The following is a 13,407-nucleotide window of genomic DNA, read 5'->3' as shown; positions in this document are numbered from 1 at the left end:
CGTTTAAAACTGTCACATACGTAATGTACAATAAGTTATTAGCGTATTTGATCCTTTACCTATATATATGTGTGTGTGTGTGTGTGTGTGAGGGTTATCCTAAAAACAAGTAGTTTTCCTATGAATAAATCATAGTTATTGGATCATGTTAATCAATTGTTGATATTTAAAATTACCAAAAACCGACATAGTTTTCTATAATTACATTTCACCATTATAGCCGACATAGTTTTCTATATTTGTTCTTTCACCATAGCTTGTAACATCACATGTCAAAAATCTATTAATTCTTACATTTTTAGGAAACTCCTTATTTTTATTTGAACCATTCTCTCTCTCTCTCTCTATCTCTTTATATATATATATATATATATATATATATATATATATATATAGAAAAGGGTTCAAATAAAAAACAATTGTTTTGTGAGAAATGTGAGAGACTTTAAAATAAAGTACATCACCCAAATAGGACACTAACATGTAAATAGAAACTATACAACTTTTAGAAACTACCAACAACCACTAGATCTTAGATCCAATGGTGTAAATCTATTCTTATTCTTCTTACAAAACTATTGTTTTTTACATTAAACCCTATCATATATATATATATGTATATATACATACATACATACAGTTAGGGTTTAAATAAAAATAAAGAATTTCCTAGGAATATATATATATATATATAGGAGGAATATTTTGTAAACTTGATACGTTGTAAGAACTTTAACAACTCAATATGGACCACACATTTAATTAAATGTGTATGGAATATGTGGCTGAGAATAAATCTGATTAAAAAATTAATCAGGAGAGAGAATAATGATTTTTGATAATTACCCAAGTTTAGAAGTTATTTACACATGTGTAATAAGTCGATTCGGTGTGAAAAAATACTGTAATTTTTTTTTATGTTAGAGCAAGGTTAAAATAAGAAGTAGATTTATCTTAATAAGTGTAGAAAGTGTGTTTTCACCACTATATCTATTAAAACACACCGAACAAAAAACACAACAACTAAAATAAAACGCACCGAACAAAAAACACACTTTCCATATCCACCGTCAGATCAACATATCTAACGCACCAGATTACTTCTTACACTTCTTAGACAAACTCCACTTCTTATTTTAACCCCACCCCACCCCACCCTATACATACATGTATATATATATATAAAGAGAGAGAGAGAGAGAAAAGAGTTCAAATAAGAATAAGGAGTTTCCTAGAAATAGTAAGAACCAACAAATTTTTTACACTTGGCATTACAAATGATGGTGAAAGAACAATTATAGAAAACTATGTCAGTTATAATGATGAAAGAGTAATTTTAGGAAACTGTGTCGGTTTTTAGTAAATTAAATCTCAATCATTGATTAACATGATCCAATGGTTATGATTTATTCCTAGTCTTCCTAGAAAACTATATCTTTTTAGTATAACCCTCCCATATATATATATATATATATATATATATATATATTGGAAGGTTCATGTACATTTTAATCTTAACATCATAACGTAAGAAATAATATCAATTTATAAAAAAATGAGAACGTAAGAAACAATACCAACTACAATACCAATCTACATAAACAATGATTTATAATAACAAAGAAAAGAACCTAAAAATTACAATAAAAGATCAAAATCAAGAACAAAATAATAACAGCAAATACCAACATATACTTATACCAACAAAAGAAAACATCTAATAATAACAACAAAATATAAATCATCGAATAGTTATAATGTCTCATAATGGAAAATTAGCAAATATGAACAAAAAATAACAGCAAACACCTGTAAAAATAAACCTAATAATAACAGCAAATTGGTTCTCACCATTTTCATGTTAAGAATAAAATGTATTTGATCTTGTTTCTATATATATATATATATATATATAGGGGATGGATCATGCGAGAAATGATTTTAGAGTGAGAAGTGCGAGAAGTAGATCTGAACCATTGATGGTGTTTAATCACTGGTGTACAATCCAAATGACATATTTGTAATTAATTACACATTATTACAACATATATATTTAATTCAAAAGGGTATAAATGTATTTGGTGTTTTGAAATCATTAAATCAGACTTCAATGTCTCCATCCGTTACCACCATTTACGCCTTAATTAATTAAATCGTAACAACAATTATCTTGTAATTAGGAGCTTTTATTCAAGAAATTTTAAACCATTCATTACATTATAAGTAATAGTTTTGGTGGTGGAGTTTAAATCAATTTTTAACCTCATCTCGATTATTATACCTACACACATACATACGTATATACCAACGTACATACATACATAAATACTTACGTACGTACATACACATACCACATACATACCTACATACGTACATACCAACGTACATACATATATATTTACGTATGTACCTACACATACCACATACATACAAATGTACGTACGTACATACATACATACATACGTTCGTACATACCTACCTACATACTTACATTCTTACACATATCTGCATACCTACATACTTACGTACTTACCTACACACCTACACATACTTGCGTACCTACATACGTACATACATTCGTGCAACATACCTACACATTAATACAAACAGTTGGATAAACTAAGTAATTAGGGTGATGTAAAATTTTGTTTTATAAAAATATATTTGAAGTATTATGGTGAACACACGTAAAAAAACATGCAAACTCATGTCTATGAGATGTGTAAGTAAAACATAGTATGTTGTCATGTATGATATTTAGTGCTTTTTTCGTAATATAAAAATAGTTTATCATTTACAACGGTTTGTAAAAAAAAAACATTAATTTGAAGAATTGTGGGACACTAATGTTAACATGAGGAATACGTACAATACATACAGTAATTAAAGACAAATAAAAATAGTTACCATAATCAAATATTTAAGAAAAATAAAAAATAAGAAATTACTTGCAAATGTTTAAAGAATACGTACACTAATCTCTTGCAAATGTTTAAGTAAAATAAAATATTATTTGAAACCTCCCGCAATTAATAGTTACCATATACTCATATTTATGGAGATTACAATTATACCCTTCAACATAAATTAAAGATAAAATTAAAAGAAAAATATGATTGGTTATAATGATTTCTCGCACTTCTCGCATTAAAAACACTTCTGAAATGAACCTAATCATATATATATATGGGGGAGGGTTATCCTAAAAAGAAGTAGTTTCCTAGGAAGACTATGAATAAATCATAACCATTGGATCATGTCAATCAATGGTTGTGATTTAAAATCACCAATAACCGACACAGTTTCCTAGAATTACTATATCACCATTATAACCGACATAGTTTCCTAGAATTGTTCTTTCACCATCATTTGTAATTCCAAATGTCAAAATTTGTTGGTTCTTACCATTCCTAGGAAACTCATTATTCTTATTTGAATCATTATATATATATATATATATATATATATATATATATAGGGATATAATCATTTGGGAACCCTTAATTTTTGTGAGAACCTTAAGAACTCATAATAGCCCTTATATCATTTGATCAGTGGTTTAAAACAATAATGGCATGATTGTAATTTATAGTAATCTTTAGAGATAAATTAATAAAACAAAAAGGGCAGTTTAGACATGTTCAAAAAATAAGATAGAAACCGTAAGATTCTCTTCCTAAACTAACTCCTCATTTAAAGGAGGTATAATTCCAAATTCTAAACAATCTCGTCATTATCTTATTTTCTTTTAATCATCTAATGAAACGTAACAAAAAATTACATCAAATGATTTTCTCAAAGAAAAAACAATCTTTATTTGTGAATGGCTAATGCATCTGGTATAATGACGCAATTATGCGTTTTGAATTAACATATATGTTAATCATATTATATTATCATCAAATATACTATTCGAATAATATTTATCAGAAATGATTTTTAATATCATACAAAACATTAAATCTAATGTAACATCCTACTTTTGATTATAATAATAAAATAATTTTCATCTATTTTATAGTGGGTCGTTATCGGTTTAGATAAATAGAATATGAGTTGGGCTTATGTTGGTTAAATGGATATGGGTTATGGACTTGGGTTATGAAGGAAAGAAGGAAAGACCATGGGCTTAAGCCCATGATCCATAAATATATAAACCCTTAATCTCCATTTAATCCTCATTCTCACATATTTCATACACCACCAAAACACACACACTTACGATCTCTCTCTAGTTCTTCCTTTCTTTAAGCCAAAACCAAGAAGGATAACGATTCCGACCCGAGGTAATTCTAGTATGATGTTTTATTTACCTAAACTCGTTAGACATAATCGCGAAACTACGAGACGACACCGTTAAACCGTTTAAGTCACGAGATCCGGATGGAATCGGGTATAAACCGAACCTAAGACGAGCTTAGGGATCATCCTAGCTCAGATCTGGATCGAACGAGACGAAAAATGGTGAAAAACGAGTTAAAACACGTTTTTCCGACGAATCCGCGATTTTCCGGCGGCTTTCCGGTGACAGCGCCGGAAAGACGGCGCCGGAAAAGTAAATACGAGGTAACAGGAATGTCAGGGAATGTTCTAACATTCCCTGACCTAACCCTAGTTCGCTAAGGGTAGCTAGCGAATTAGAAGTAATTCGCTAAGCTGATTCGTCTGTGGGAATGTAACGAATTAGCTTCAGTTCGTTAAGGGAAAAGATAGCGAATCACCCTTGATTCGCTATAGCTAAAAGACAAAGAATTAGCCCCAATTCGTTATAGTCATTCGTTAAAGGAGATAACGAATCAGAAGGTCCAGTTCGCTACCTGGACTGGTTCGCTATATGGACTGGTTCGTTAGAGGGTCCATTTCGTTACCATGACCAGTTCGCTAGGATAATCCAATTCGCTATGAACCAGTAACGAATTAGTAGTTTAACTGAATGACAGAATGGTCCCTGGACTTAGAAAAGAAAGATTTAATTACAAAGAAGCCCTTGGACTTTTAAGTGGCAAATTAATTAATGATTCAAAATGCTAATGGAAAATGTGATAAGACAGTTAATAGAAATAAAATTTTTCCAAGCTGACCTGGCAGCTTAACCCCAGCCAGGGGCTCTGCCCCTTGGACCCCGCTAGGGGCTGCCGCCCCTAGAACCCCGCTGCCAGGGGCGCTGCACTCGGACCCCCGTTCGTTGAGGGTAATAATTAAACTAGAAAGATGATATGTGTAGTGATAGTTATTGATACGTATAATTATTATACAGTTAGTCGCGCACAGCTAAAGAAGGGAATAACCGTAAACGTGAACGCAACCGCCTTGAGGTGAGTTTCTAGCCCCACTTTCTTGTTATGTTTTCGGGGCTGTGTGCATACTCGATGTGATAGTTAATACACTTACCATAAGTGGTAAGTGTATGCTTGTATGATTTATGTATGATGATTGCTTGACGGTGCGTGAACGATCTTCGGATATTGCATGTACCGTTAGGTGGTAATTAAAGATATGATTGCTACGTATGATGTAAGATATGATGTATGTATGAATATACGATGTATGCATAATGTATGTATGTTATGTTGATGGTACGTGAACGCTCTTCGGAGATTGCACGTATTGTCAAGGAAATTATGTAAGAGCAGGTATGGTACAGTAGCATGAAACAAAGGGACCAGACCCTAATAATATCTGTGATGGTAGGGACCAGACCCTAATAATATCTGTGATGGTAGGGACCAGACCCTTATAATATCTGTGATGTTAGGGACCATACCCTTATAATATCTGTGATGTTAGGGACTATACCCTTATAATATCTGTGAGGTTATAGGGTGGAAGGCTCTTTAAATAGGATGGATAGTTATATATGAAAAGTAAGTATGAATAATGTACACCCCTTCGGGCACGTGTGCAAGTATGTGAACAGATTGTTTGTTGCATGATTAACTAGAACTCACTCAGCGTAGCTGACTTTTAGTATGCATGCAGGTGAGTAGAATGAGGCAACTTGCTTGAGGGGAAGCACATGGCATGGAATTGAAGGCACTGGCATCTCAATGAAGTGTTATGTTATGATGATTTAAAAGACAATGTTTTATGTTTTAAATAATTTGAATGCACGTTAAGACAACAAAGTATGGTTTTGTAATATGATGGTTTGAATGTTTTAATGTTCCACGAATGTTTTTATTAACTCTGATATTATGAACTGTGTTTATGAGTAAATCCAACGTCGAAAGTAGGGCACCGGTAATGGGGCCTTACATCTAATTTACTTTTGAATTGTTTGAATTAATTTGCACAGGTGTAAACATCTATTTTATGGTTATCTACACACGCTTAAACACCTTTTTTACATGTGTAAATGTTGTTTTGAATTATGTTTTCACACTATTATTTTAAAATATGTTTAACTAAGTATTTACATACATGTAATTGTTTGCATAATTGCATATACGTAAATAACTATATATGAATGTAAAATTATTCGCGTATGTTTGCATATATGTTTTACATGGTGATTTGCAATTAATATTGATATTCAGATTTTTTAATTGTTTTCATATATTTGCATACAGAGAAAAAAAATATATGAGAACTAATAAATTAATTGAATAGAAAAGAGAGCATAGATTAAATAAAATTAATTAATTAAATGGAAAGAGAATTAGTAAGGCCCCGTACTCGGTAGCCCTACTTTGGACGTTGGATTTACTCATAAACACAGTTTTACAAATCAGAGTTTATTAAAACTTTCCCGAAAACGTTAACTTAAATAATTCATTACAAAACATTAAATCTTTTCTTTAAAACCATGATAATAAACATCATATTTAAAACACCATTTCTTTCATCTTCATATGCCAGCCGCTCAATCCGTGCCATGTGCCAACCTCATGTTAGCTCTTTAATCATATTCACCTGCGTGCATACTAAAAGTCAGCGTCGCTGAGTGAGTTCTAGTTAATCAGGAGACATACAATACATACACATATCTTACATACATACATATCTTAACCCTGTATAAACATCCATAAGAGGAACGTCACATAATATCTATTAAAAGAACCATGGCTGTTGCCCATGCTATATATATATTATCCATAGAAAGACACTCTGTATAAATTCTCCCTAGAAGGACGCTCTATATACTTTCATAGAGGGAACATCCTATATATTTCCATAGAAGGAACCCTATGCTTTCCATTAAAGGAACACTATGCTTTCCATTAAAAGAACACTGTACTTTCCATTAAAGGAACACTATGCTTTCCATTGAAGGAACTCTATGCTTTCCATAAAGGAACACTATGCTTTCCATTAAAGGAACACTGTGCTTTCCATAGAAGTAACACTCAATATATATTATCCGTAGAAGGAACTATGTACATAACTTATTATTTAATATCCATATAAGGAGACAATCACTAAACTTGGCAATACATGCAATATCCGAAGATCGTTCACGCACCGACAAGCAATCATCTTTACATTACATACAATATTCAAATCTATATTTATAACATGGCAGTACGTGCAATATCCGAAGATCGTTCACGTACCGACAAGCCCTCATCTTTACATTACGTACAATATTCAAATCTATATTTATAACATGACAGTACGTGCAATATCCGAAGATTGTTCACGTACCGGCAAGCCCTCATCTTTACATTACGTACAATATTCAAATCTATATTTATAACATGACAGTACGTGCAATATCCGAAGATCGTTCACGTACCGGCAAGCCCTCAACTTTACATTACACATAAATTTCATATCTATTTTATTAACTTGACAGTACGTGCAATATCCAAAGATCGTTCACGTACTGACAAGCTTTCATTCTCATTCAAGACATATATAGATAACATATAAATCATACATGGCATACACTTACCAATTTAGGGTAAGTGTATTAGCTATCACATCGAGTATGCACACAGCCCCGAAAACATAACAAGGAATGGGGCTAGAAACTCACCTGAACTCGGTTACGTTCACTGCTGATGGTTACTCCTTCCGAGAGGTGTGTACGGCTAACTGTATAACAATTACACGCAACGATTAACTATCACTACCCATATCACGTTTCTAGTATAACAATAGCCCACAACGAACGGGGGTCCGGGGGCAGCGCCCCTGGCAGCGGGGTTCTAGGGGCGGCAGCCCCTAGCGGGGTCCAAGGGGCAGAGCCCCTGGCTGGGGTTAACACATTTTTCATTAAGATTTTGAATCATTTTTCTAATTCGCTAACTCATTTGCTATAACGAATTAAGCCTAATTCGTTGGCTAATTCGTTATCAATTCACTGTCTAATTCGCTACCAAATCTTCCTTCATTCGCTATAACGAATGGCCTAGTTCGTTATCTCAATTATAACGAACTGAGTCTGATTCGCTAACTGATTCGTTACCTTATCTTCATCTGATTCGTTACCCAGACACAACTCAATTCGTTATCTGAATTATGATGAAAGGTGAGTAACGAATCGCCTGATTCGTTATTTGAATCATAACGAACTGGGTAGCTAATTCGTTATCTTGACAGAACGAATGGGCGAGTAACGAACTACCTGATTCGTTATCTTAATTATAACGAATCATCAAGTTCTTATCCAGACTTTGACTCAAGGGTCAAAGTCAAAATCGTCAAGAACAATAACAGTCAACATATCTAAGATCTGCAATTAAACCTTCAATTCTTAACGAAATATCATGATTTTGGTATCATTGGAATCGTCTATGCAGCGCCTACAAACCCCAAGGGTCCAATCATCCAAATATCTGAGTTTTCATGGTGCGATTTATGTATAAACATACGGGTTTTTCATTCTAACGATCAACCTATCAAACTGTAATCAATTTCAGTAAGTTTAGCTTTGTTGGATTCGTTTTTGCCATACTAACACAGATCTATGACTTCTAGATGAGTCCGAACCTAAATAAATGATTTCCAAACGTACCTTAAACGAGTCGAACAACGAACACGGTTAAGCCTTGATGTTGTCTTGGTACTTCACGACGATATAGCACCAACAAGCTCCGGTTTTCACCTTCGGATTTCGGCTCGGGTTTTAGGATAGTGTTTGTGTGTGTTTATCAAGGTGTAGGCTATGGTGTAGATTTGGATAATAATGGAAAGGATTAGGGTTTAAGGGGTATTTATACTCCCTTAAGCCCATGGACCTAAGGCCCATTTTTCCTTTTTAGTCCATCTTTAATTCTATTAACCAAGCCCGCTACCCCTTAAGCCTCATTATCATATTATTATCAATATCTCACTAACGCTGATAATTCACCCGACGCATATATAACATTAAATATTATTCTAGAATTTTCGGGATGTTACAGTTTTTGCATATACCCTGTTTTATTGAATTTGATCTTTGTATCCAAAAACTGCTTAACAACTGGCGAGTTGTTGTTCGATTAGCTTTGACGGTCTTCGTTGATTTTTAGCGTCATGTATTACGATCATCAAAGTAAGTAATTGTAGGTTTAATTCTAATCAATTGTTATTTATTTAGCTGTATACAGTAGGTTTAATTGACGGATAAATTAAGTTTTTTGATTTTTAGGTTTTGTTTCTGTTGAATTTTATGATCGATATTGTGTTTTATAATTTGTCAACTAATTGTGATTTGGTTAGACTTCAAATTATGTGTTTTAATAGCAAATCGTGGATAGGATTGTTGATTTTCTATTTAGAACGTATTAGAACATATAATTGGTTTGTGATTCGGTTAGAACATATTATAACGTATTAGAACGTATTAATTTATTTTTGATGTTTGATTATATTTTAAATTATATTTATTTTCGTATGTATTTTCTAAACTGTAATTAATTGTTTTTTAGGTGAATTTTTTTGACTTAAATTGCTTTTTGTTTATCAGATCCTTCATCAGATGTTGTTATACCGCAAGTTAATGCATCTTGTAAACCTGTAAAAGGAATGATTTTTGAATCTGTTGATCATACATATGATTTCTATTGTGAATATGCAAAGAAAGCTGGTTTTTGTGTTCGTAAAGGAGGTTCGTATATGAATGACGGATTATTAAAGTCTAAATATTTTACATGTTCCAAAGAAGGTCATAAACCTGCAAACAGTTATGATTCTATGGCTGAAAAAGATGGTTCCAATAGACCGTATTATAAAAGAAGGAAGAGACCAACAATTCGGTGTGGTTGTCGAGCTCAAATTTTTCTAAAATTTGATGACGGTTTGAGGTTTGAAATAAATGATTTTGTCGAAGGACATAATCATGAACTGGTGAATGCAAAAGATATGCATTTTGTTCGATCAAATAGGAAGTTGACTCATGTATAACAAGATATTATATATGAGTTGTCAACATTGAATTTGGGCCCTGTTAAGGCGTTTAATATTATGAGGACAAAGTGTGGAGGATTTAAAGAAGTTGGGGCTACAAAAGACGATTGTAAGAATTTCAAACAGAGTTTAACTTGTTATATTGGGGAGTATGATGCGGAAATGGTTGTACAAAGATTAAGTGGGAAGAAAAACTGTTGTGATGGTTATTCGTTTGAGTATACTGTTAATTCTAATGGTGAATTAGATCATTTATTTTGGGCGGATGAAATTTCAAAGAAAAATTATTTGGCTTTTGGATATATTATATCATTTGATGCAACATTTATGACCAACAAGTATGTTAATTTAATACATTTGTTTTTTAATTTTTTATTTTTTTACATATATTTTCTTAATCGTTTTCTAATAATTTTGTTTTTTACAGGTACAATATGGTTTTTGTACCATTTACTGCCATGATAATCACTGTTGTAATGTTACAGTTGGTGCTGCGTTATTATCATCTGAATCTATTGAATCTTATTCATGGCTTTTGAAAGTTTTTCTTGATTCTTTCGGTATTGCCCCAAAGGTGGTTGTTACTAATTAAGATCCAGTATTGAAGCAAGCAATCTCCTTTGTTTTACCAAACTCGAGACATCGGTTATGTATGTGGGACATTATGAAAAAACTTGCTGATAAGGTAAGTTTTTAATATATTCAATGTACTATGCATATGTTTCAGAACGTATTAGAATGTTTAAACATATTAGTATCCATCATTATTTGATAGCTGCATATTTTTTAAATGTGTTAGAACGTTTAAGGACGTATAAACATATTACTATTTTAGTATATTTAGTTCATATTTGTATTAGTGTTAGAACGTTTTAGAACGTGTATAACAAACTAGCATGCATCAGTGTGTTTTAAGTGTGTATTTTTTAACGTATAAGAACGTGTTTTTTAACTGATGTTGATCTATTACCAAATATTATTTTTTGTTACATCAGGTTGGTGCTACCCTTTGTAACAATGAAGATTCTAAACGTAAAATATGTGGCATTGTTTGGACGGATGCAATTTCTCAATCCGATTTCGAAACGCAATAGGAACTTATAATGAAAGAATATGATCTTGAAACAAATAAATGGTTGTGTGACATGTTTGAAATGTGATATGATTGGATTCCTTCTTATTACATGGATGAGCCGTTGTCTGGTCTTATGAGAACTACATCGAGATCAGAAAGTGAAAATCATTTTTTTGTCAAGTTTTTAAATCACAGTTATCACTAGTTGAGTTCTTTAGTCATTTTGATCATTGTATGGAGATACAAAGGCACAATGGTAGGAAAAATGATCATGATACAAGGTACACGCATCCATATCCGGATAGTGAAAACCCTTTTGAGTAGGAAGCAGAACTGATGTATACAAAGGCTATTTTTAATGATTTCCAATATGAAATGTATCATATTAGGAGCGGTGTAGCATGTTTGAAATCAACTGAAGAAGAAGATTTTGTGAAGTTTTTAGTATTTGACTTTAATGCATATGTTCCAGGCTGTTTGGAGGTATGAATTAGTTAAAGATTCTATTTTTTTTTGCTTGAACGTTTTAGAACGTATTAAAACATTTTTTTAAAGTTCATTTGATTTTTTGACAGAATGTTTTAAAGTATTTTAATATATTTTTGTGTGTCAGGTTTTGTTAAAGAAGGAAGGTGAGGAAGGAATTGATTCGACAATTTCTTGCGGATGCAAAAGATTTGAACATTATGGGTTATTGTGTCGTCACAGCCTTTATATTTTAAATTTGTTTAGAGTTACAAGATTTCCAAAGAAATACATGGTCGATCGTTGGAAGAGAGATGCTGGTGTTAATCCTAGAACTGCTCCAATTTCAACTTTTGGTAATGACAAAATTTTAAAAGTCAAAGAGATCGCAAGGGAAATAACATTGGCTGGTGAGTATCTCATAAATAGCTACGCAACTGATGTTGATGAACTTACTAAAGTCAGGGATCAAATGAACATTATGATCAAACAAGCCGATGAGACAAGATACAAAAGAACTCATTTATCAAAAAGGGATAGGTTTGCTGCTATTCTAGGGTATGATCAACCATCAGAGGTGACTGTCCGTGTGCCTAGTGGTATTAAGAATAAGGGTTGCGGGTCACATAAACGGATTAAATCTCAGAAAGAGATTGCTATAAGTCGGTCTGGGAAGAAATATAGGGAATGCAAAGTTTGTCATAAACAGGGTCATAACAGTCGAACTTGTCCTCAACTTCAAGAAGAATAGTTTATAGCGTTATTGTTGTTTTATATTTTTTTCTGTTTTTATACTTTTTATGTTTTATATTTCATGGAACGTGCAAGTTTGTATACTGGAACGTATAAGAAATGTTTTATATTTCATGGAACGTGCAAGTTTTTATAATGGAACGTATAAGAACATGTAAATAAACTGATACTAAATAGATTTTATATTAAATCCGGTTGAAAAAGGAGGTTACAAAAGAGGATTATATCGAACCTATTCACAAACTTATTTTATTCTACCACACCATCACCACACCACACCAGCACACCACATCATCACCACACCACACCAGCACACCACACCATCACCACATCACACCACCATACCAGCAGTCAACAGGAAACCCTAGTTGTTGTCGAGGATCTCTTCGGCCCCTTCACGCTTTACTCTTTTATTCACCGTCACCTTGTGAGCTGTTCTCTCTAGCATATCTTGAAGCTGACCATAGTATGAAGCTTGCTTTTCCAGGTAGGTTATTGCCTGTGTCTTGAATGTGCTATCTGTTTGCTTCAGAACTTCTTTGTGAAGAGCATCGATTTTTGTTGCTTCACTACTCGTAGCCGATTGTAGTCTTTTTTAAGCTCCATGTTGATTCTTGCTCGGAAAATGCTTTTAACAGTAACATTTCCAGAATCTATTTTCTTTTTTTAAATTTTTTGTTGTGTGTTTGTAGGATGCGTTTGTTCTCTTTTTATAGAATTTTTTGATTTTTTGGTTGGTGAATGAAGTTATTACAATTTTTACTTAATTTATTGAACTGAGT

General features: G+C 32.6%; 1 protein-coding gene across 1 annotated transcript in view; it reads left to right on the top strand.

Annotated features, from left to right (window-relative positions):
* Positions 1-12,623, top strand: part of LOC143571559 (protein FAR-RED ELONGATED HYPOCOTYL 3-like) — a 30,325-nt gene extending 17,702 nt beyond the window's left edge. The window contains exons 2-7 of the mRNA XM_077056952.1: positions 9,893-10,323; positions 10,378-10,674; positions 10,760-10,906; positions 11,603-11,688; positions 11,797-11,890; positions 12,021-12,623. Of these exons, the coding sequence (XP_076913067.1) occupies positions 9,893-10,323; positions 10,378-10,674; positions 10,760-10,906; positions 11,603-11,688; positions 11,797-11,890; positions 12,021-12,623 (1,658 nt within the window). The remainder of the gene's footprint in view (positions 1-9,892; positions 10,324-10,377; positions 10,675-10,759; positions 10,907-11,602; positions 11,689-11,796; positions 11,891-12,020) is intronic.
* The last annotated feature ends 784 nt before the right edge of the window (positions 12,624-13,407 follow it).

The sequence above is a fragment of the Bidens hawaiensis genome, unplaced genomic scaffold, assembly GCF_021521415.1.
Source record: "Bidens hawaiensis isolate Kalapana, Puna unplaced genomic scaffold, B.hawaiensis_p1.1 tig00025397_1, whole genome shotgun sequence".
Taxonomy (NCBI): domain Eukaryota; kingdom Viridiplantae; phylum Streptophyta; class Magnoliopsida; order Asterales; family Asteraceae; genus Bidens; species Bidens hawaiensis.
This window is presented reverse-complemented; position numbering and strand designations above follow the sequence as displayed.